The following is a 25367-nucleotide window of genomic DNA, read 5'->3' as shown; positions in this document are numbered from 1 at the left end:
GATTCCTGAGAATAATGATTAGCCTGATAAGAAGCAGAAAGGTTGGGAGTGGAGAGAAGTGGGTTTCTGTGAGAGAAACAATATGGACAAAGGCCCCAGGCAGAGGCAATAGTATTCCAGATAACGAAAAGCATTTTAGAGAGTCTAGTTTAGAATTTGTGAAGGAGGTGACAATGCTGCTAATGAGATTGAAAGGGAGTCAGATTTGTAAACCATTTAAGGATTGTCTTAAGGACAGCCTTGAGGAGACATTGAAGGTTTTAACAGGAGAATGACATGATCCGATTTAAATTTTAAAAAGATAACTCTGTCAACTGTGCCAACAGTGAATTGGATGTGGGCAATGATGAACTCAGGAACAGCTGAGAGTCTATTACAGAAGCCAAGGTGAGAGAGGATGGTGGCTTGGACTTTGGTGCTGGGACTGGAAAGAAATGAACAATCTGATATACAACTGGAAGAATAATCTCTCCGGCTGTGATGTGGGAGGATAAGGACGTGATTGGAGAGGTAGGGAGGGTTCACTAACGAGCTAGGACTTTATTCTGAAGGGATAAAGGGGAAGCCTTTTAACATTTTAATCATGGGACTGATCCATTCCGATATGGGTTTATATAAATAGATCGCTTGGCGGAGGGTGGTGAGAAGACTGTCAGGCAGTGCACAGGTAAGAACTGAGCCCTAGACGGGGCGGGAGCAATGAATGTGGGGAGGCGTGGGACACGGGAGATTGGTTTCGGAGTCAGGTACCGAGCCACGCAGTCAGAGAGAAGCAAAAATTGACGCAGCACCAGGAACAGCTGCTAGTGGAGAAGGGGATGGGCGCCGCCGGAGCCGCCCTCGCCTCCTGGCGCCGGGGGCGGGACCAGAGCACGCAGGGCGCGATGACGCAGGGCTCGAGCCGGCCTCGTTCTGGCTGCCGCCGTCTCGCTGAGGCGGAGTAGGATGAGGCCAGCGGCCGTGGCTCCGGCGTCGGCGGGGGCAGCAGCAGCTGAGGCAGCAGCTGAGGCAGCCGCGACGGCCGCGCCCCCCCCTGCTGACCTGGATTAGGCCCAGCAGCTCCGTGGCCGCCGCCGCCCCGCGGGGGGGCGGGGTGGGGAAGTGCTTCGTCTCCCCGCCCCCCCCCCCATCGCTGCCTCGCAGGAGGCAAACGCCGCGACCCCAGCGGAGCCCGCGGCCCAGCCTTGAGCCCCCACCCCCGGGGGCTGGCATGAGCGGCCCCTCGGCGGCACCGTGGGGCGGTGGAGTCGCCTCCGCCTGATCCCTGGCCTGCCGCCGGACCACACCTCGCCAACCGAGGCGGACCGCGGAGCGTGCGAACGACCCCACCGCTACTTTCTCCTCCCCCAGATCACGCACCCCAGCTCCGGAAGATGGGGAACTGCCTCAAATCCCCCACCTCGGATGACATCTCCCTGCTTCACGAGTCTCAGTCAGACCGGGCTAGCTTTGGCGAGGGGACGGAGCCGGATCAGGAGCCGCCGCCGCCATATCAGGTAGGGGAGGGTGTGTGTTGCGGGGAGCGAGTAGAGGCAGCTCTGGCGGAGATTGAGGGGGCTTCGGGGCTGTCTCTGCCCCTGGCTTCGGCAAGGCCTGGCCTGGGCGGCATTGACCTCTTAGGGCTGGATCTGAGGGCATTTGCTCTCTGATCTCAGAGTAAGGTTGATTCTTCGCCTCCCCTCGGGCACCGTATGGAGATGATACCCTCTGCCCTTGAGTTCTGGGATCAGAGTATGTGATCACATCCCCTTGGCCAGTGTCTGGTGGTTCGCTTGTGGAGTTTGGGAGTGACATTTTCCTGTCTTTATGTCTGAATCGTATGATTTCCTCATCGCACCGCCAACTGGATTATGGGTTCTGGATAGGTGGTTGCCAAGCACCACCCCCCCACCCCGCCACATTTATGTTTTCATGTGTAGTCATCCTCTTACCCCCCTCCCTCGTCTTTTTGTTAATTGGATCTGGCAGGTTTTCCCTCTGCTTGGGAGACGGATCTCCAAGTGGTGATTTTAACCCTAGCGACATCGAGTTACTTGTTTATATATGTATATATACATTTTAATCCCTCCTCTTTTTGCTCCACCCATATGACACACCTTTTAAACGTGCTGACTTAAGAAAACTTGATTAGCTTGAACTTTGGAAACCTTTAAACCTGGCTTGGGAAATTCCTTCGGTTACTCGTGTTCTCCCTTTGTATCAAAGACTCTCCTAAATATGTTTTACTGCTTTTTGTACAACAATCAGTAGTCCCAGATGTGTTGCAGAATTCGAGTGAAGACCTCTTAAACTCAAAATAGGTATGTGGATGTTATAATCCACAGTATATGTGTGAAAACCTTTCCTGTACTTTTTCCATTTTAGAGGATATTGAATACAACCTTTTCCAGAGGGCTTCAATAGTAGTAGTGCTTAATTTTTTCTTGAAGAGTTTAGTTTTCTGACTGGGTAGGCTCCTTTGTTGTTTCATGTGATGACATCATTATCTAGTGTTTTCTTTTCTCATTCCTGTGTAAACCAATGTCTCATCACACCAGAAAAACCTGATCATATATGTTCGTTTTCTGAATAAAATTCTTCTGGGGCATTTCACATATACCAGTAAGGTCCAGTCTTGATTGTGGTATACAGAAGCCTCCATGACTTCTCTCTCTTACATTCTATATTCCAGGCCTACCAAATACACCAGGCCGTTCACAGCTTTGTTTTTCCCCAGTTTCTCTCTGCTTGGAGCCCTTCCCCCAGGTCAGCCAGGTGGACATCTAATCCTCTTTGAGAACTCAGCTTTCATGTCTGAAGTCCCAGCATTCCCTTCCCTCCCAGCCCGAATCCCTTGTGTCCCCACTGAAACCTCTACACTTCCATAAGCAATATCTGTAACACTTTAGTGTTGTATCTTTGTTAGATATGTGTCTCATCCTTGCATTCGCCTCCTTCAGTGCAAGCTGCGTGAAGGTAGAGAATCTTTGTTTCCGGTTTGCTGTTGTATCCCTCGCATCTGCCTCAGTAGGTACTCAGTAACTGGGAGATAAATTACGAGTAAAAGCCCTTGAGAACAGGGACTCTCCCCTCGCTCAGTTTCTGGCACATAAGCACCTAAATGCTGAATTAATTAATGAAGTTGAATTTAGTATTTTCTGTATTTACACAAATATTTTTTCCAAAGTAAATTGTCACAAGGGTAGTCTCTTAAAAATCAAAGCTGTATCTGGGTGTCTTTACAAGTACCTTTGAGTGAGGCAAGCAAGCTATGTTTATCCTTCACTCTCTTTCCCTCCTATATTTACTATACAACAAAAGTGCTTATTTAACTTTTTTTTTTTTTTTTTTTTTAATGAGACGGAGTCTCGCTCTGTCGCCCCGGCTGGAGTGCAGTGGCACTATCTCACGGCTCACTGCAACCTCCACCTCCCGGGTTCTAGTGATTCTCCTGCCTCAGCCTCCTAAGTAGCTGGGATTACAGGTGCATGCCACCACACCTAACTAATTTTTGTATTTTTAGTAAAGACGGGGTTTCACCATGTTGGTCAGGCTGGTCTTGAACTCCTGACCTCAAGCAGTCCACCCACCTCAGTCTCCCAAAGTGCTGGGATTACAGGCGTGAGCCACCACATCTGGCCTGAAGTTTTTATTTTAAAATCTCTTATGCTCCCTACCCTCACCCCCTTCTATTTTTTAAAAAATAGAGACAGGGACTCCTATGTTGCCTAGGCTGGTCTTGAACTCCTGGCCTCAAGCAATTCTCCTGCCTCCTATCCCCTTTCTTAATTGAATATCTTTGACTTGTTCTTTTTCTCCTATCCTTATAATAATTGTACTATTAAAGGTACTAGAATTTATGGAAACTGTGTTTGTCTTTTCCAGAAGAATTAGATGATGATGAGGGATGAGGGGTTTTTGGTGTCATGAAGGAACTTTTTTTGGAAATGTTATATTTTTGACAGTGGGAGTTTTTTATGGTTGCAGTTTCCTGAAGTGAATGACGCAGACTAATATACAAATTCAGTATCAATTGGAAGAAAATTACTTTAAAAGATGGGAGCGTAAAAAGAAACTTTTGGAGAAAAAGTATTGTCCCCCACCCCCAAAGAAATAAGATCTGTTTTAGGAATGGTTATTTTAGATGATCTGAGAAACAGCAATCCAAGGTTATTTATTCATTTATTTGAGTTGAGAATCTCCCTCTGTCATCCAGGTTAGAGTGGATTGCTCACTTGGCAGCCTCAAACTCCTGGCTTCAGGTGATCCTCCTCCCTTAGCCTCCCAAAGACTGGGATTACGGGCGTGAGCTACCTCACACAGCAGATTTATAGTATTCTCAGTTGATAAAAGTAACTTTTTCAAGAAATTGTATGTAATTAACAGTGAATAGCTGATTGTAAAGGAACATGTTCTCTTGAGGTGAGTAGTTAAAAGATGTCATTGTTTGCTGCTTTATATGTACAATGTACATATAATGACAAGAGCCAGTTCGTTATTTCCTATTAACATCTGACAAATTTGTTTTTATTTATTTTTGCCTAAAAGTAAATCCCTGCACCATTATGATCCAAGTTTGTAGGAAGTGCGTATTTCTTTCCATGGTTTCTTTTGTAGCCTCCTAACAGTTCTCCCTGCTTTCACCCTTGTCCTCACTAAGGCCTGTCCTCAATACAACAGCCACAGTTATTTTGGTAAAACTGAGCACGACAGTCTGCCCAACCCTCTGTGTGGATCCTTGTTTCATTCAAAGTAAAAATCAAATTCCTTACAGTGTCCCATAAACCCTACATAATCTGTACCCCTTGTTCCCACACATGTCCCTTGACACCTACAGCTAACCCCTTTGTTGGCTTCCCTCCGGCTTCCCCGGCCTCATTGCTATTCTAGGACCTTTGTCCTCCTTATTCTGGAATACTCTTCCTCAGATTTCATGGCTGACTGACTCCCTTACCTCCTTCAAGTCTTTTCTCACTGCCACCTTAAACCTTCTCTGACCACCCTTTTGGAAAGTGCAACCTGCCCTAATACCCTGGAAGCCCCTCTCACCCTGTTCTGTTTTCCGCCCCAATACCATTTATTACATTCTAACACACATTAGAAAGTTGGGTTGTCTATTACCTGTCTTCTCCCACTAGGTAGAAAGGAGGAAAGGGGATTTTTTTTTAATTGGTGTTTCCTAAGTACTTATAACAGGGCCTGGCACATATTAGGCATTCAGTAATTTGGTTGAATGAATGAATAGATTTCTTTTAAATGAACTAATGGATTTGAGGCAGGTATAGTTGAACTGCTTACAAGAACTCTGCATATTCCTAGTGCCATTTTTGCTTCTATATTGTAGATCGGGTTTTTTGTTTGTTTGTTTTGTGACTGGGCCTCCCTGTGTTACCCAGGCTGGTCTCTCTCTGTGTATATATGTTTGGTTTTTTTTGTTTTCTCTTTTTTGAGACCAAGTCTCGCCTTGTTGCCCAGCTAGAGTGCAGTGGTGTGATCTTGGCTCTGCCTCCTGGGTTCAAGCGATTTTCCTGCCTCAGCCTCTGGAGTAGTTGGGACTACAGGCATGCGCCACCAAGGCCAACTAATTTTTGTACTTTTGGTAGAGATGGAGTTTTGCCATGTTGACCAGGCTGGTCTCAAACTCCTGCTGACTTCAGGTGATCTGCCCGCCTTTGCCTCTCAAACTGCTGGGATTACAGGCATGAGCCCCTGAGCCTGACCTTTATATTTTTTAAATTTAAAAAATAGAGACAGGGTCTCATTATGTTGCTAGTCTCAAACTCCTGGGCTCAAGGGATACTCCTGCCTCAGCCTCTTGAGTAGCTAGGGTTACAGGTGCACTTCTACTCTGCCTGGCTCAGGTTTAAAAAAAAAATTATTTCCTTTAGAGATGAGGTCTTGCTGTGTTGCCCAGGCTGGAGTGCAGTAGCTATTCACAGGTACAATTATAGTGCATTGCGGCCTCCACCTCCTGGTCTCAAAGGATCTTGTGGCTTCAGCCTCCTAAGTAGCTGGGACTACAGGGGTACACCACCGTGTCTGGCTGTTGCAGATCAGTTTTAAGGAATCCTAAAAAGTCAAATTCCAGTAATATTAAATACAGTAATTGGTTTAAACTAATGTGTTAAGTGATTTAGGGGTTTTTACCCTGTATATATATCACCACAAGATATTTATGTAATGGGAAAGTACTTGGGGGAGAAAAAGGAAGTACTTGAATCCCTATTCTTGAAGTATTGGATGCGAAGAGATTTAGGGTGTTTGTCGAATTAGAAAGTAGAAACAAATTTGTCGCACCCTCTACCCAACTCCCTTATTCCTAAATGTTAAAAAATAATACAGAGGAAATCTGCCCAGCCAAGGCAATGTTGGAAGGACAGTGAGTGGGAGGATAAGCCAGGAAAGGCTGAAGAAGGGAGGTCCATGAGAGGGGGAGGCCAGGTAGGCAGCCCAGCCCTGAAAGACATATGTGAAACAGCTTGAGGTACCCCTCTGTCACTGTCAAGAGCTTTGTTATGTGCTAAATTGAGAGAAGCACTCTGTTAAAAGAGTGTAATACTCATTAAACAACAAACCATGTTACATTTTCTGATCTGAATATATAAAAATAAGGATAGGTATCTCTCAATTTTGCAGTAGTTACATAGTTTGAGATTCGCCAGTCTTCTTCCCCGACCTATACTTTTTGATTAATAGATTTGAAATTTTAAAATCCTAAGAAAATAAGTTTGTATAGCATTGAATGCAAGTATAGCTCTGCTTTTAGAGTCAGATGGTCCTGTGTTCAAATTCTGGCTCTGCCGCTTACATGTAAAATATGAAAAAGGAAAGAATTTATCAGATTGTTTTGGGGAGCTTTTTTGACAAATAAGAAAATGTAACATTTTAGATATTTCAAATTGCGCCTGCATAAAGCTTTCTTCAAGATACTTTTTTTTTTTTTTTTTGGCTGGGCACAGTGGCTCACGCCTGTCATCCCAGCACTTAGGTGGCAGAGGCGGGAGGATCACTTGACCCCAGGAATTCGAGACCAGCCTGGGCAACAAAGTGAGACCCCATCTCTATTAAAATACCAAACAAAAACAAAAAAACAAACAAAAACAAAAACCCTCTTTTTTTGTTAAAAGGATTGGTTTATCCTGTAGAATGCACTAAAAATAACCCCCTTCCTTGTAAAAAATCTAGAATGTACTGCTTATTTTTAAGCATGCAATGCTATAATGTTTTGTGGGGGATGGGCTTGTTTTTTAGAGATGGAATCTCACTTTGCCCAGGCTAGTTTGGAACTCCTGGGGTCAAGTGATCCTCCCACCATGTCTCCCAGTGTTGGGATTACGGATGTGAGTCACTGTGCCCTGCCTGTAATGGTATATTAATGCCTCATTTTCCTGATAACTTACGAAGTTAAATTTAGATAATTAAAGGGTTGTGTTTTTTTATTGGCATTTTGTTTACCATTTTGGTAGAAAATATCCCCAAATTTATTTCACATACCTTGGCCTTATTATACAGTTATTCAGCTTTTAACAATTTACCTTTTTGAAGTTTTATCCCTCCCCTTCTTCATGTTCAAGAAGTTCAACCTTCTTATTGAGGGGCAGATCAACTAACTCCACCTTTGTTAATAAAGCCTTCACTGACCGTTTTTTTTCCTGTCTCTGCTGATTTGTCATGTACAGTTTTTTTGTGTTTGTAACATTTATCTGGAAGTCATATATTGCCTTATTAGCTTTTGTTGCTTTAACAGTTGTTTTTCCACATCACAATTTCCTCAAGAATGAGAATGATACATTAAACTTGTAAGATATCTTAGTGGAGTAGAATGTTACCTTCCATATTGTAGACACTCAGTGAATATTTGATGATAGACTAAATTAGAACTGTGACTTCTTCACCTTGTAAGGTCACCATCATAATTGAAGTCCTCATCAGTTCTTACAGCAACATAATTGATGTCTCCTCCTCATTCATTTCATATTTCATACCATGTTGCCAGATAAATTTCATCCCTGATCAGATCACTTGCCTCATAATCCTTGATGATGATGATGATGATGATGATGATGATGATGATGATGATTTGGGACAGAGTCTTCATTCTGTTGCCCAGGCTGGAGTGCAGTGGTGCCAGCTCAGCTCACTGCAGCCTCCGCCTCCTGGGTCCAAGCAATTCTCCTGCCTCAGCCTCCCGAGTAGCTGGGATTACAGGCATGCGCTGCCACACCCAGCTAATTTTTGTATTTTTAGTAGAGATGGGGTTTCACCATATTGCTCAGGCTGGTGTGCAACTCCTAACCTCAGGTAATCCACCCGCCTTGGCCTCCTGAAGTGCTGGGATTACAGGCGTGAGCCACCACATCCGGCCCTTAATGATTCTTTATTAGGACTAACCACTGAAGATATCTGACTTAGCATTCAAAGTCATGATTTGGCTCTATGTATACTTTTTCAGCTCTTCATAGCCTTGTGCTTCCTTTTATACAACCTGTATACTCCAGTCATACTGAGCAGTTTGCTGTATTCCATGTATGTCTTCTGCTTTCCTGTCTTTGCCCATTCTATATCCATTGCCCAGAATGTTCTTCCTTAATCCTTCCCAGTCTCATTTCTGATATCCAGGGCCCAGTTCAAATGCCAAGAATCCATGAATTCTGATTTCTCCTACATACGCTTTTCTTAATCTGAACTCCTTTATTACTTCATGCATCATTCTTAGGACACTTTACTCTTTTAATTTTAATTATTTGTGACAGTGTCACATCTACTCTTTTAGAATTCAAGTCTGGTTCATTTTCGCATTGCTAGAACTACGATTTTCACAAAGCAGGCACTTTAGTGAATGTAATGATCAGCATTTTGCTGTAAGAGTGTGTGATTGTATGGTTGTTAGTGTCTATTAAACATTCCCAGAATCCTGTGCTTTAGTGTTTGGACTGTCACTTCTAATTTATAAAGTACGTTGAGCTTTGGGAAAGTTAATTTCATTATATATTTTTTGAATTTTTTTTTTTTTTTTGAGACGGAGTCTCGCTCTGTCACCCAGGCTGGAGTGCAGTGGCGCGATCTCGGCTCACTGCAAGCTCTACCTCCCGGGTTCACGCCATTCTCCTGCCTCAGCCTCTCCCGAGTAGCTGGGACTACAGTTGCTTGCCACCATGCCTGGCTAATTTTTTGTATTTTTAGTAGAGACGGGGTTTCACCGTGGTCTCGACCTCCTGACCTCATTGATCCTCCCGCCTCGGCCTCCCAAAGTGCTGGGATTACAAGCGTGAGCCACCGCGCCCGGCCTAAATTTGGTTTTGTGAAGTTCAGCTTGCCTAGGTGACTTTTATAAATAAGTAACCAGTTATTTGTTATTTGTGTGACTCCGTTGTTGCAGGTTTTTTCTTTGTTTCTGCCTGATCTCTCATTCTGAATGTGCTTTAATAAAGGCTGATTTTTTGGCATTAAGATTGTATGCATCATTAAGAGTAAGACAGTCTGTGTTCAGAGTTTAATTCTAGAGCTAATTATAGGGTAACTTGAGAAGATGGGATGATGAGTTACTTGGTACATAAGATATGAGCACTTGATTTTCTTAAAATATTTTTTAGGTAATACTTAGTAGAAACCTTTGTTGTAGAATTTTGATCTTTAAAAGTTTTAATAGAAATACTTAGGTAGATTGGGATTCTTTTTCTTTCTTTGAGACATAATCTTATTCTGTTGCCTAGGCTAAATGTAGTGGCATGGTCACGGCTCACTGCAGCCTCAACCTCACGGGCTCAAGCCATGCTCCCACCTCAGCCTCCTGACTGGCTGGGACTACAGGCGTGCAGCACCTTGCCTGGCTAATTTTTATTTTTTGTAGAGACAGGGGTCAAGCAGTCTTCCCACCTCAGTCTCCTGAGTAGCTGGGACCACAGGTGCATACCACCACACCCAGCTATTTTTTGTATTTTTAGTAGAGACGGGGTCTCACTATATTGCACAGGCTGGTCTCAAACTCCTGAGCTCAAGCAATCCCCCCACCTCGGCCTCCCAAAGTGCTGGGATTACAAGTGTGAGCCACCATGCCTAGTCAACAGCCTTTTTTTTTGGAGATGGAGTCTTACTCTGTCGCCCAGGCTGGAGTGCAGTGGTGCAGTCTCAGCCCACTGCAACTTCTGCCACCCGGGTTCAAGCGATTCTCGTGCCTCAGCCTCCTGAGTAGCTGGGATTAGAGGCAAGCACCACTACACCTGGCTAATTTTTTGTATTTTTAGTAGAGACGGGGTTTCACCATGTTGGCCAGACTGGTCTTAACTCCTGACCTCGTGATCCACCCACCTAGGCCTCCCAAAGTGCTGAGATTACAGGCGTGAGCTACTGGGCCGGACACCAACAGCCTATTTTTAATAACCCATATGAATACAGGACAGAAGTATATCCCTAACTCTGTACCTGAAGTAAGGTAATACATAAAAGACATATTTGCAAATGACTTGAGGCAAGAAAATAAATATAACACATCTCTAATTCTGATTGTATCTACAATCAACCTCTTATCACTTCCCTCTTCATGTGCAGAATTTACCTTGGCTGAGACACAGTCAAGAAAGAAGACAGGTGGCCAGGCACAGTGGCTCACACCTGTAATCTCAGTACTTTGGGAGGCCAAGGTGGGCGGGTCACCTGAGGTTAGGAGTTTGAGACCAGCCTGACTAACATAGAGAAACCCTGTCTCTACTAAAAATACAAAAATAGCCGGGCGTGGTGGCACATGCCTGTAATCCCAGCTACTTGGGAGGCTGAGGCAGGAGAATCTCTTGAACCCAGGAGGTGGAGGTTGCGTTGACGCTAGGTTGCGCTGTTGCACTCTAGCCTGGGCAACAAGAGTGAAACTCCATCTCAACCAAAAAAAAGAAGACGACAGGCTGCGTGCAGTGGCTCATACCTGTACACCAGCACTTTGGAAGGCCAAGTGGGGAGGATTGCTTGAGCCCAGGAGTTCGAAACCAGCCTGGGCAAAATAGCAAGATCTCATCTCTACAAAAAAATAAAAAATTAGTCAGGTGTGTTGGCACATGCCTGTAGTCCCAGCTACAGGCTGAGGCAGAAGGAGTGCTTGAGCTCAGGAGTTGGAAGGTATAATGAGCTGTGATGGCACCATTGCACTCCAGCCTGGGCAACAGAGTGAATGGGGGCATGGGGAAGGCCAGGTGTGGTGGCTCACACCTGTAATCTCAGGTGTGATAGGTAGGCTGAGGCGGAGGATTGCTTGCGTCCAGGAGTTTGAGACCAGTCTGGGCAACACAGTGAGACTCCCATTTCTACAAGAAAAAATTTAGGCTGTAAGTGGAGAGTTATTGTTCAGTGGGTAGAGTTTTCTGTTTTATAAGATGAAAAGTTCTGGAGATGGATAGTGTTAATGGCTACATAACTTTATGAATATATGTAATACCACTGAACTATACACTGAAAAATTGGAGCTGGGCTTGTGCCTGTGGTCCCAGTTAATCAGGAAGCTGAGGCAGGAGGGTTACCTGAGCCCAGGAGTTTGAGGCTGCAATGAGTTATAATTGAGCCACTGCATTCCAGCCTAGGCAGCAGAGTGAGACCTTATCTCTTAAAAAAAAGGAAAAAATAATAGGCTGTAAACAGTTGATTCCTTACCAGTAACTTTTAATATTGAATTAACAAATATTTATGGTATTTTTAACATGCTCAGAGTTCAGGCTTTTCTCACCTGTGATCTAAATGAAAGTGAGAGTAAGGTGTTGAGAGAAGCCGGTGGAAATGTGAGTGAAAGATTGAGGAAGAGCTGGCTTAGATAGCCACAGTGTGTAGTTATTTTTTTTTTTAGAGACAGGGTCTCACCTTGTTGCCTAGGCTGGAGTGCAGTGGCTATTCACAGGTATAATCATAGCACACTACAGCCTCAAACTCTTGAGCTCAAGCCAGCCTCCTGGTTCAGCCTCCCAAGTAGCTGGGACCACAGGCTCATGCCACCACATCCAGTCAAAGTGTCTGAGATTTTTGTTTTTCAATTAGATTCCTCAGGTTAAATGGAAGTATGTGGTTTTTTTTTGTTTGTTTGTAGAGACAGTGTCTCATTATGTTGGCCAGGCTGGGTCTTGAACTCCTGGCCCCAAGCGATCCTCCTGCCTCAGCCTCCTAAAGTGAAGTGCTGGAATAACAGGCATGAGCCACTAGGCCTGGCCAAAGTTGAAAAGTAAAGTGATAAGGGAGAAGTAAATGTATTTTGTCCTCTTGGAGAATTTGCTTGACCTATTGATTGTTATATTTAAATTGACCTATTGATTTTTATATTCAAATTGGCCTTTGGAACTCTTAGATGAGTTCCTTATTTTGACAATGAATGCGTGTGTCCCTATCTTTTAATTAAATTGCCAGCCTAGAGTGTACTCTCAGGGGCCAAACGAGTAATTATCTTGTTACTTAATCTAGAAAGCATACTGTAAGGTAACTGAAGGATCTGAAAGTGTGGGAGCGAAGAAAGCAACCCTCCAAATATATTTGTTTCTAAAACTCTTAAAATTTTCTGAACACTCATAAAGTTGAATGGCTTTAAGAAGAGTGAGACTTTATAATTGACCCAGTTAGTTAAAGTTACATGTAATTTTGTATAACAGTTTAAACCTTATTTTTGTGGAAGAAAAAGAAGCTGTTTACCATAACTGAGTAGCGAGGCCTTAAGGGTAAGAAATAGCATGCTTGATACCTAGTTTCTTCTTTTTTTTTTTTTTTTTTTTTTTTTCTGAGATGGATTTTCGCTCTTGTTGCTCAGGTTGGAGTGCAGTGTCACGAGAAGATACATTTACTGTATTTTCTTTTTCCTTTTTTTTTTTTTTTTTTTTTTTGGCTTTGAGATGGAGTCTTGCTCTGTCACCCTGGCTGGAGTGCAGTGGCACGATCTTGGCTCATTGCAACCTCTGCCTCCTGGGTTCAAGCGATTTTCCTGCCTCAGCCTCCCGGGTAGCTGGGATTACATGCGGCGCCACCACGCCTGGCTAATTTTGTATTTTTAGTAGAGACAGGGTTTCTCCATGTCAGGCTGGTCTCGAACTCCTGACCTCAGGTGATCCGCTTGCCTCGGCCTCCCAAAGTGCTGGGATTACTGGTGTGAGCCGCCGCGCCCGGCCTCTAGTTTCTTCTATCAGTTAGCAAGTATGTTTTAAGCTCCACGGGGAAGGGAGAAATGAGGAGTCTCTTACCCCTAGGAGCCTACGGTTAAGGGACAAGACATGAAGCAGTTATGAGGTCAGCATGAGATAGTATGTAATCAAGTATTAAATTGTTTCATATATAGTTTTGAAGTTGTGTGATCAGTTTGTGATAGGGCAGTGAATCACAAATGTACTTTTTAGCTTCTGAATCCTTCGGATAATCTTACTTGGAACTTGAGTATAAAAAATGAATAAAAACAACAGAGCTGCCCTGATTAAATTGAGTGGTGGAGCTTGGAGTCAAAAAGATAGCCTTCTGTATTCACAGGTTCCACATCCTCTGATCTATCCAATCACAGAAAATATTTGGGAAAGAAAACAATAAAAAATAATACAAAAGATAATACAAACTAAAAAAAATGTAGTGTAACTATTACATAACATTGTATTAGGTATTATAAGTAATCTAGTGATGATTTAAAGTATATGGGAGGGTGTACACATTGTGTGCAAATATGCCATTTTATATAAGGGACTTGGGCATCTGAGGATTTTGGTTTTCAAGGATTTTGGAGTCAGTCGGGTGGGACTAATTATTAGATGGTGGACGTGAATTTGGAGGTCATTGAGTTGTGTAATTTTGTACAGTAAAAGTTATGTGTGTGTAAGTTTTAATTAAAATGTATTATACAGAAACTAGTGTATCTTTAACAGGATATCTTGAGTTTCTTTTGATTGACTGATTGATTGGTGGATTGACTGAGATAGGGCTCTTGCTGTGTTGCCCAGGATAGCATTGGGCTCAAGTGATCTTCCTGCCTCAGCCTCCCAAAGCTCTGGGATTACAGGTGTGAGCCACTGCACCCAGCAGGTTTCTTAATTACATAGGCTGGTGCACTTGCAAAATATAGCCACAGCTATAATTTCCAAGCCCCCAAAAGGCTCCCTCCTGCCCCCTCCAACAGTTAGTACCTTTTTTCCAAAGGTAACTGTTGGTCGTTATGACCTCCTATCACCCATATTTGTTTTGTGTGGTCATGAATTTCAAACTGAATAACATTCTAGCATTGTTTGTGAAATTTGTGTTCTTACATAATGGTAGTAGTTCACATTCTTTTTCATTGCTATGCAGTATTCAAAATTGTGTAAATGTACCACATTTTATTTATTCATTCCATTATGTGTATTTGGGTAGTATCAATTTTTGGCTATATAAATAAAGATGCTGTGAACATTATACCTGAGCACCTATTTTGAGTATATATCCAAGGATAGAGTTACTGGATAATGGAGCCACGTGTATATTTAGTTTCTCCTGCAGCATTTTATTACAGACATTTTCAAAAATAAAGAAGAGTTGACAGAATTGTTTGAATACCCATATTCATTCCTACCACCTAGATTCTGCAGTAAACGTTTTGCTGTATTTGCTTTCACACATAACCTATTCATCATTCTCCTGTCAATCTATCCTGTTGATGTGTTTCAAAAATAAGTTGCCAAATAGTTTTCCAAGTGGTTGCACTAATTTTCTGCTTGTACTGACAATATGAGAGTTTCATTTGTGCCACATCTTCACCAGAAACTGGTATTGTCAATCTTTATTTTTGAAACTTTTTTCAGCCTTGAAGTATAATTATATATACTTATGATGTACACCATGGTGTTTTAATATATGTATACATCATGAAATGATTACCACAGACAAGCTAATTTACAGATCCTTCACCTCACAGTTATGATTTGTTATTGTGAGAATATTTAAGATGCATTTTCATAGCGGTTTTCAAGTATACACAATACATTATGCTAAGCTGTAGTCACTATGTTATACAACAGATCTCCGGAATTGTAGATCTGTTTTATTTTAGACATTTTAATAGGTGTGTAGAAGTATAGAAATGCAGTTGACCTTTGAACAACATAGAGTTCAATAGCATGGGTCCACTTACAGTGCTAATTTGTTTACACAAGTATGTTGGAATTTTTGTTTGAGATTTGTGACAATTGTTTTTTTTTTTGCACGCTTAATTCACTTTATTTTTCTTGTATAAAAACCCTATGTTGTAGCCACAGCTGGAGCCTGGGTCCACTGCACGGAGACTGGTGTGGGTCTTGATGAGGTGGTCAGTGAATTCCTGATAGGGAGACTTGGTAAATACAGTCTCCTTCCAGAGGTCGGGGGTCAGGTAGTAGGTCTTAGAAATGGCATCAAAGGTGGCCTTGGCGAAGTTGCCCAGGGTGGCAGTGCAGCCCTGGGCTGAGGTGTAGCAGTCATCGATACCAGCCATCATGAGCAGCTTCTTGGGCACAGGTGCGGAGACGATGCCAGTGCCCCTGGGTGCAGGGATGAGGCGCACCAGCACAGAGCCACAGCGGCCTGTCACCTTGCAAGGGACGGTGTGGGGCTTGCCGATCTTGTTCCCCCAGTAGCCTCTGCGCACGGGGACAATGGAGAGCTTGGCCAGGATGATGGCCCCACGGATGGCAGTGGCCACCTCCTTGGAGCACTTAACACCCAGACCGACGTGGCCATTGTAGTCCCCGATAGCAACAAACGCCTTGAACCTGGTGCGCTGGCCAGCACAGGTCTGCTTCTGCACTGGCATAATCTTCAAAACCTCATCCTTGAGAGAGGCCCCCAGGAAAAAGTCAATGATCTCTGATTCCTTAATGGGCAGGGAGAAGAGATAGATCTCCTCCAGGGACTTGATCTTCATGTCCTTGACCAAGCAGCCCAGCTTGGTGACGGGCATCCACTCCTTATCCTCGGCCTTGCCTCCGCGAGCTCCGTGGCCTCGGCCCCAGCCCCGGCCCCATCCACGGCCGCGACCCCGGCCCTGGATGCCACTGCTGAAACCTCCGCGGAAGCCACTGTGGTTCCCCATCCCAGGGCCACCAGGGCCTCCAGGCCCCCTTGCTGCACCAGCGTCATCCGCCATTTGGTGTTTTCTTGGAGAAGAAAGGATTTGTGACAATTTGAATAAACTTAGGTGATTTTCATTTTTTGAAATATCAAAAAATTAAGGTATGTCTTGATGGATGCATAAAATACGTAGATACTACTCCATTTTATCATTTACTACCATAAAGCATTCACATCTATTATAAAAAATTAAAATCTGGGCTGGGCATGGTGGCTAACACCTGTCATCCCACACCTTCGGGAGGCCGAGGCAGGAGGATCACTTGAACTCAGGAGTTTGAGACAGCCTGGGCAGGATAGCAAGACCTCGTCTTTACAAAAAATCAAAAGAATTAGCTGGAGCCGGGCGAGGTGGCTCACGCCTGTAATCTCAGCACTTTGGGAGGCCAAGGTGGGCGGATCACTCGAGGTCAGGAGTTCGAGAGGAGCCTGGCCAACATGGTGAAACCCTGTCTCTACTAAAAATATAAAAATTAGCTGGGTGTGGTGGTGCTTTCCTGTAATCTCAGCTACTCAGGAGGCTGAGGCAAGAGAATTGCTTGAATCCGGGAGACAGAGGTTGCAGTGAGCCAAGATCGTGCCGCTGCACTCCAGCCAGGGTGACAGAGCAAGACTCCATCTCAAAGCAAAAAAAAAAAAAGAGAAAAAGAAAATACAGTATAACACTGTAAATATATTTTCTCTTCCTTATGATTTTCCTAATTTTTTTCCTCTGGCTTATTTCATAAGAATGCAATATGTTATACATGTAACATACAAAATATGGGTTAATCAAGTTTGTGTTATCCATAAGGCTTCTGTGGTCAACAGTAGCTTATTAGTAGTTAAGTTTTTGGGAAGTCAAAATTTAGGCCAGGCATGGGACATATACCTGTAATCCTAGGTATATGTCTTGGGAAGCCAAGACAGCAGATCATTCGAGCTCAGGAATTCGAGACCAGCCTGGGCAACACAGCAAAACCCTGTTTCTACAAAAAATACAAAAGTTAACTGGACGTGGTGGCGGGCGCCTATAGTCCCAGCTACTTGAGAGGCAGAAGCAGGAAAATTGCTTGAGCCTGGGAGGCGGAGGTTGCAGTATGCCAAGATTGCATCATTGCACTCCAGCTTGGGTAAAGGGAGTGAAACCCTGTCTCAAAAAAAAAGAAAAATTATATGAAGGTTTGCGACTGCACTGAGGGTTGAGACCCCTAACCCCCATGTTCAAGGGTCAACTGTATTTCATTGTGGTTTTAATTTGCATTTTCCCAGTGAGTAGTAGAGTTAACCTTTTCAAATGCTTGTTGGCCTTTCGGGTATTGTCTTTTGTGAAGTATTTTGTCCAGTTTTTATGTGTGTGTGTGTGTTTTTTTTTCTTTTGTTTTGTTTTTTGAGACGGTCTTGCTCTGTTGCCCAGGCTGTAGTGCAGTGGCGCAATCTCAGCTCACTGCAACCTCCGCCTCCCAGGTTCAAGCGATTCTCCTGCCTCAGCCTCCCAAGTAGCTGGGATTGCAGGCACCCACCACCAAGCCCGGCTAATTTTTTTTGTAGTTTTAGTAGAGAAGGGGTTTCACCATGTCAGCCAGGCTCGTCTCGAACTCCTGACCTCATGATCCACCCGCCTCTGCCTCCCAACGTGCTGGGTTTACAGATGCGATCCACCACGCCCGACCTTGTCCAGTTTTTAATTGGGTTGTCTGTCTGTTAAAAACTTGATTTGTAGGAGTTTAAAGTATAATTTACTAATAAAAAAGAATGGTAATTGTTCTCTGCATAATATTTAGAAAATAAGGCCGGGCACAGTGGTTCAAGCCTGTAATTTCAGTGCTTTGGGATGCCAAGGTGAGAGGATCCCTTAAGGGAAGGAGGTTGAGACCAGCCTGGGCAGTATACTGAGACCCCATCTCTACAAATAATATTAAAAAGTTAGGTATGGTGGCATGCACCTGTAGTCCCAGCTACTTGGAAGATTGAGGCAGGAGGATCGCTTGAGCCCAGGAGCTCAAGGTAACAGTGAGATATGATCACACCACTACACTCCAGCCTGGACAACAGCAAGATCCTGTCTCTTAAAAAAAAAAAAAAAAAAAAGGAAAAGGAAATAAAGAATAGAAGGAAAGTAGAGATTGTGTTAGATCCTAGAATGTAAAGATAAATAAAATGATCTCCATGTTCTCTGTACCCGCACTCTAGAGAGGGATGTAGGTAAATGGATATAAAATACACTGCCATAAATTTTATGAAGAAGAATGTTTAGGGTGCTATAATTTGCTCAACACTTCATTATTTTTGCTTTCTTGATATTTTAAATAATACTATGGATGTTTAATCGATAAAACACTTCTTGTTTTAGAATATTTAATTAGTATAAATTTTTTTAGGAATTGCTGGATCTGGCCAGGCCCAATGACTCATGCCTGTAATCCTAGCACTTTGGGATGTTGAGGCGGGAGGATTGCTTGAGCCTAGGAATTGGAGACTAGCCTGTACGACATAGTGAGGTCCCATCTCTAAAAAAAAAAGGGAAGGAATTTGCTAAATCAAAGGATGTGAGGATTTTAAAGCTCTACACAATCAATCGGATCATCCTAAATAATTTATTGAAACTGTGGAAAAATAATGTTCCACAACGAAGCATACCTCTTTGGTGACCAAAACGTGGCATTGATGAATATTGGGGGGTTCCCCCTAAAACTTTAACCCCCTTTGTGTTAGCACATTCATGAGATAATTCTGTTGACTAGGTTATAGTTTTGTTTTTTTTTTAATCAAAGAATAAAACATGGTCTCCTTGATTAGACTTAGATATCCCTTGCTAGCTCCTTGAATGAATGAATTTTTTTTTTTCTGTTTTTGAGATGGAGTCTTGCTGTGTTGCCCAGGCCTGTAGTACATTGGCACGATCTCTGCTTACTGCAACCTCTGCCTCCCAGGTTCAAGCAATTGTGCCTCAGCCTCCCGAGTAGCTGGGACTACAGGTGCATGCCACCATGCTTGGCTAATTTTTTTGTATTTTTAATTTTTTTTGAGATGGAGTCTCGCTCTGTCACCCAGGTTGGAGTGCAGTGGCACGATCTCGGCTCACTGCAAGCTCCATCCCCTGGGTTCAAACGATTCTCCTCTCTCAGCTGCCTCCCAAGTAGCTAGGATTACAGGCACGTGCCACCACTCCCAGCTAATTTTTGTATTTTTAGTAGAGAGGGGATTTCACTATGTTGGCCAGGCAGGTCTTGAACTCCCAGACTCAAGTGGTCCGCCCACCTCATCCTCCCAAAGTGCTGGGATTACAGGTATGAGCCACTGCACCCGGCCATTTTTTTGTATTTTTGTAAAGGCAGGGTTTTGCCACGTTGGCCAGGCTGGTCTGGACTTCAGGCTGCCCTGGCCCCTTAAAGTGCTGGGATTACAGGCATGAGCACCCAGCCTAGTTCCTTTTTCAAATGGATAGCACATAAGTATATGTTGGCTCTTACTAACTTTACTCTGGGAGAAAAAAACATAGCTCCAATTTTCTTTTCATTATAGGCTCTTTCTTGAATAGAATACTTGCATAGAATAACAATAGCTTATACATTGGTGAGGGGAGTGTTTACATTGCCTCCAACATACTGTTTAATGCATAACATACATTATTTTATTTAATTATCACATAGTATCTTTAAAGAGGAACTATATTATTTTTAATACTATTTATATGCTATATAATATGTATATATATGTTTCTACTACTTATATATCATGTAATATGTACATTATAGCTGACATAGAGACTAAGCAGTTTGTACTCTGGATAAATTTGTTACATTTAATTTTTTATTTTTCTTTTTAGTGACAGGGTCTCACACTGTTGCCCATGCTTGAGTGCAGTGGCACAATCATAGCTCATTGCAGCTTCAAACCCTGGGCTCAAGCGATCCACCTGCCTCAGCCTCCTGAGTAGCTGGGACTAGAGGTGCATGCTACCACACCTGGCTAATTTTTGTCTTTTTGGCAGAGACAAGGTCTCGCTGTTTTTCCCAGGCTGGCTTTGAATTCCTGGGCTTAAGCAATTCTACCTTGGCTTCCCAAAGTGTTGGGATTACAGGCGTGGGCGACTGCACCCAGCTGTGTTTCACTTTCTTGCTGGTGTTCTTTGAAGCACAAAAGTGATTAATCCTGATAAAAGCCAGTTTGTCTATTTTTTTCTTTGGGGAGCTTTTGATATTTTCAAGGAGGGGGTCAAACTTCATTCTTTTGCATGTGACTAGCCTGATGTTCCAGCACCATTTGTTGAAAATTGTTTTCTTTTCTCGTTGAATTATCTTGGTATTCTTGCCAAAGATCAGTTGTCTATAAATATGAGAGTACATTTCTGGACTCTTCTGTTCCATTGGTCTATATGTCTGTCCTTAGGCTAGTACTGTACTGTAGCTTTGTAAGTAAGGTTTGAAATCAGAAAGTGTGAGTCTTTTTTTTGTTGTTGTTCTCCCTTTTCAGGATTGTTATGGCTATTCTTAGTCCCTTGTATTTCCATGTGAATTTTAGGATCAACTGTCAATTTCTGCAAATGAGCCAGCTAGAATTTTGATAGAGCTACATTTAATTTTTTTTAATGAACCTACATTGACATATTCAACGATTGCTCAAACATTATCACCCCAAACCCACTGTTTACCTTAGAGTTCATTCTTGGTGTTGTACATGGATTTGCCATGTATAATGACATGCATCCACCATTATAGTATCATATGTGTAGTTTTACTGCTCTAAAAATTCTCTGTGTTCCATCTGTTCATCCCTGCCCGCAACAGCTGACAACCACTGATGGTTCTGTTGTCTCCATAGTTTTGCCATTTGCAGAATGTTGCATATTTGGAATCATACAGTATGTAGCCTTTTCAGATTGGCTTCTTTCATGTAGTAATATGTATTTAAAGTTCTTCCATGTTTTTCATGGCTTGATAGCTCATTTATTTTTTAGTGCTGAATAACATTTCCATTTGCATTGATATACTGTAGTTTATCTATTTACCTACCGAAGGACACTATAGTTACTTCCACATTTTGATAGTCATGAATAAAGCTCCTGTAAACATTTGCTTCTGGGTTTTGGTTGGATGTATTTTTCAACTCCTTTGGGTGAATACCAAAGGGTGCAATTGCTGGATCAAATGGTAATAATATGTTTAGTTGTGTGAGAATTATCAAACTGTCACCCAAAGCATACCATTTTTGTTGTTGTTGTTTTTTGAGATGGAGTCTCACTGTCACCCAGGCTGGAGTACAGTGTGGCGTGATCTCAGCTCACCACAACCTCCACCTCCCTGGCTCAAGCGATTCTCGTGCCTTAGCCTCCTGAGTAGCTTGGATTACAGGCACACACCACCATGCCCAGCTAATTTTTGCATTTTTAGTAGAGACGGGGTTTCACCATGTTGGCCAGGCTGATTTCAAACTCCTGACCTCAGGTGATCCTCCCTCCTTGGCTTTCCAAAGTGCTGGGATTACTGGCGTGAGCCACCGTGCCTGGTCGCAAAGCATACCATTTTGCATTCCCACCAGCAGTAAATGAGAGTTTCTGTTACCACACATCCTTGCCAGGACTTAATGTCAGTGTTTTGGATTTTCACCATTCTGATAGGTGTATGTGGTATTTTTTGTTTTAATTTGCAGTTCTCAGTGCTTCTCTGTACCTCCCACCCACCTTATTTGGGACAGGATGGCTGGAGGGGCTGGAGTTGGGTAGTTCTCTTTCCCCAGGTAGGTTAAGCTCTGGTAAAAGTTTCTCCCAGAACTTTATATTAAATTAAAAGTTTCGCATGAGGATAAGACTTATTAGGAGCAGAATGCTCTGGCATATTTAAAATGGTTTATTTTCCTCTCCGCCTCCTAGAAGCACTCATGTGAGGACCTGGTAGAGGTTTTAGAGGTAAAAGTGTGGGGGCCCCATATGATTGGGTCCACTTGGAGTTTTTATTTTAATTTTTTTTTTTATTTACGTTTTTTGTTTGTTTTTTTGTTTTGGAGAGTCTTGCTCTGCGGCCCAGGGTGGAATACAGTGGCACAATCTCAGCTCACTGCAACCTCTGCCCCCTCCGATTCAAGCCATTCGTGTGCCTCAGCCTCTCTCGAGCAGCTGGGATTACAGGTGTACACCACCATGCCCGACTAATTTTTGTATGTTTTGTAGAGATGGGGTTTCGCCACATTGCCCAGGCTGGTCTCAAGATCCTAGCCTCAAGTGATCCGCCTGCCTCAGCCTCCCAAAGTGCTGGGATTACAGGCATGAGCTACTGTGCCCAGCCTTGACTTTTTAATAATAGCCATTCTGACTGATGAGATGGTATCTCATTGTGGTTTTGATTTGCATTTCTTTTCTTTCTTTCTTTTTTTTTTTTTTTTTTTTGAGACAAAGTCTGTCTCTGACGCTCAGGCTGGAGTACAGTGGTGCAATCTTGGCTCACTGCAACCTCCTTCTCCCGGGGTCAAGCAATTCTCCTGCCTCAGCCTCCCAGGTAGCTGGGATTACAGGCACCCGCCACCACGCCCAACTAATTTTTGCATTTTTAGTAGAGATGGAGTTTCACCATGTTGGCCAGGCTGGTCTCGAACTCCTGACCTCAGGTGATCCACCTGCTTCGGCCTCCCAAAGTGCTGGGATTACGGGTGTGAGCCACTGCACCCAGCCAATTTGCATTTCTCTAGTGATCAGTGATAATCGGAATGGCATGCAATTTACAACATTAGTTGTTTATTTCTGGAATTTTCCATATAGTATTTTCAGACCATGGTTGACCACAGTTAACTGAAACCTTGCAATAAGTGGGGACTACTGGAGATCCTCTTCATTTTAAAGATGAAGAAATAGGTTGGGCAGTAGAGCAGGGCAACTAGGAGAAATGCATTTAAACAATAGGGATAACTGCACAGTGAGGCAGAAAATGTTATATAATACACTAGATTTGGCTCAAAGGCAGTCACAGGAGCCTCTAGGAGTTCATTTCCAGTAGAGTCCAGGAGAGGAATGGGATATTGGAATTCAGTAGGTTATACAGTGATACTTGAAGTAATGAGACTTCTTTAAAATGAAATGGGTCTTCTAAAAATGTTTCATAAATCCTAAAGGTAGGCACAACATATGGCGCATAAATTATCAGAAACACCCATATGTATAACATCTCTTTTTTCATTTGGAAGTAAACAGCCATTCCTCAGCAAATTTCTCGAGCTAACAAAATGTTTTTAGCGTCCCCATGTCTTCTTTTCTGTTCTCAGTTGGTGATTTCCTTTCTTTTGCCCTTCTCCCTGATAGGCAATCTGTGCTCTCTGGCTAACCTTTCTCTCTTGAATTTATAGTGTAGTTATTACTAAGGCACCAATTCCTATCAATTAAGGCTCATTTCAGTGTAATGTGGATATGTTTTATTTAGTATTATGTCCACTAGGCCTTTGTGTATTTAGCGTTTGCACCACTCCCCACCCCATTTTCATGTGACAACTGGAGGTCTTGTTCAAAAAACTACCAGAAAAAGGACACGTATCCCATCCTTTATGGCTTTCTTACAACACCAGAAACTATCCAGCCTTGTTTTGTCCTGTTTACTGTAAGATCCTAAGCCAGTGGTTCTCAACCAAGATGAATTTGCTCTCCAGGAAACGTTTGGCAAAGTCTAGAGACATTTTTGGTTGTCACAGCATGGCAGGGAAGAGGGTGCCACTGGCATCTAGTGGATGGAGAGAACTGCCAAACACCCTGTGATGTACAGGACAGCCCTTACAACAAAGAATTGTCTTACTAAAATGTCAGTATTGCCCAGGTTGAGAAACCCTTCACTAAGCAAACCCCTTTTCCTCTCTAACCTCAGTTAGGTCCTTAATTAAGTTTGTTTCTTCAACTGAAAAGTGGAGGTTATTGTACTTTTTCAAATGGTTGCAAAGATAAATGAATTTAAGGCATGGAAATATTTAGCACAGGATCTGACACACAGTGGCACTCTGCTGAAAGAATAAATTAGGGTTTTAAAAAAATGTTGTATAATGCAGCTTCTCATCCATCCTGATTTTCCTGCAAAAATTCTCATGTTAAAAGTTTTGATCCATTATCACTGTAAATCTCTTACATGTTATAGAAATTCCTGTATTTAAGCTTCTAAAATTTCCTAGACTACCTCTTAAATATGTTTTGATTTTTGGTCATGAAAGCAATGATTATCATACCACCACTGGAACAAATCTTTTTAAGTAAGAGAAACCTTTTCCTGTTCTTTTCTAAAGCACTTCAGTGAATTAAAGATTGGTGAGGAGTGTAGGTCAAGTTTAAGTCAATCAGTAATTGAATATTTTCTGTTGTCAAAGAGTTAATAAGTTCATGATCAAATAGCATATGTAGGAGAAGACGTTAGAAAGATTTCAGAAACACTAAGCTTATCCCATTCTCTTTGTGCTTTTAATTTTATGTAGCAATTCAAGGCCGTCAATAGTTGTAGTCTTAAAAGCCCCTAAAAGCAGAAATGATATTACCGTCAAGAACTAGTAAACCATACATGAAAGATTTGTGGATTGTTTAGATTTTTATGATGTACCCCTGTTTGCAAGGTGGTGTTAGTTAGGTCCTATGAATTAGGAGTTTGTAAGTTTAGTTAATTGGCTGAGGCCCATTGTTGATATGTTAATTTTTTTGTGAATTAGTTTTTAACATACGGATCCTGCACAAGATAAATTTATACCTTTAAACATTTCAGTTTTTTGGTATCATAAATGGTGTTCAAACTTTTTATTTTGGCTTCCAGTTCATTGCTGGTATTTACAAATACAATTGATTTATGTGTGTTCTTTTAACCTGCAACCTTGCTGAATTCATTTTAGGAGGTTTTGGTTAGAGTCCTTGGGATTTTCTAAATAGGTTCATGTCTGTTTGTCTCTCTTTAATTAAAATTTTTTAGGGTGTGTTTTTGCAAAGTATTAATATTCAGTTTTGGGTGTTTTCATTCTGAGACTGATTCTCAACCTGGCCCTCTTTTAAACTTTCACACCTTCTCCCTTTTCAACTTCACTCCCTTCCCCAGAAATCACTGAAATGACTTCTGAGCACATTGTCATTTTATCTTACTGATTCAAAATTATTATTAGATACGTTTATCATACCCTGGAGGTAACAGAATAGTGCATCCAGAGTCTTGAATTATATAGGACAATTGTGTTAGTAGGTGAAAGCTGTTAGGCTTTTGGATTCTTGGATTCTTACACCTACTTTTTATTGATTTTTTTTTCCCTCATTGTCAGTTCTTCATCTGCTGTTAGTGTGTCTGCCCTTAAAGTACCTCTTCGTACTTCTAATCATTTGGCATGTTGGAAAA

At 42.5% G+C, this 25367-nt stretch overlaps 1 protein-coding gene and 1 pseudogene across 1 annotated transcript in view; one reads left to right on the top strand and one right to left on the bottom strand.

Annotated features, from left to right (window-relative positions):
- The first annotated feature begins 763 nt into the window (after window positions 1-763).
- Window positions 764-25367, top strand: part of RNF11 (ring finger protein 11) — a 36979-nt gene continuing 12375 nt past the window's right edge. Inside the window, exon 1 of the mRNA XM_002810833.6 lies at window positions 764-1496. Within this exon, the coding sequence (XP_002810879.1) occupies window positions 1374-1496 (123 nt within the window). The 5' untranslated portion in view covers window positions 764-1373. The remainder of the gene's footprint in view (window positions 1497-25367) is intronic.
- Window positions 15187-16069, bottom strand: LOC100457399 (small ribosomal subunit protein uS5-like; annotated as a pseudogene).

Source organism: Pongo abelii, chromosome 1 (assembly GCF_028885655.2).
Source record: "Pongo abelii isolate AG06213 chromosome 1, NHGRI_mPonAbe1-v2.0_pri, whole genome shotgun sequence".
Classification (NCBI taxonomy): domain Eukaryota; kingdom Metazoa; phylum Chordata; class Mammalia; order Primates; family Hominidae; genus Pongo; species Pongo abelii.
Note: the sequence above shows the minus strand (reverse complement) of the source record. Positions and strands in the feature narration are given on the sequence as shown.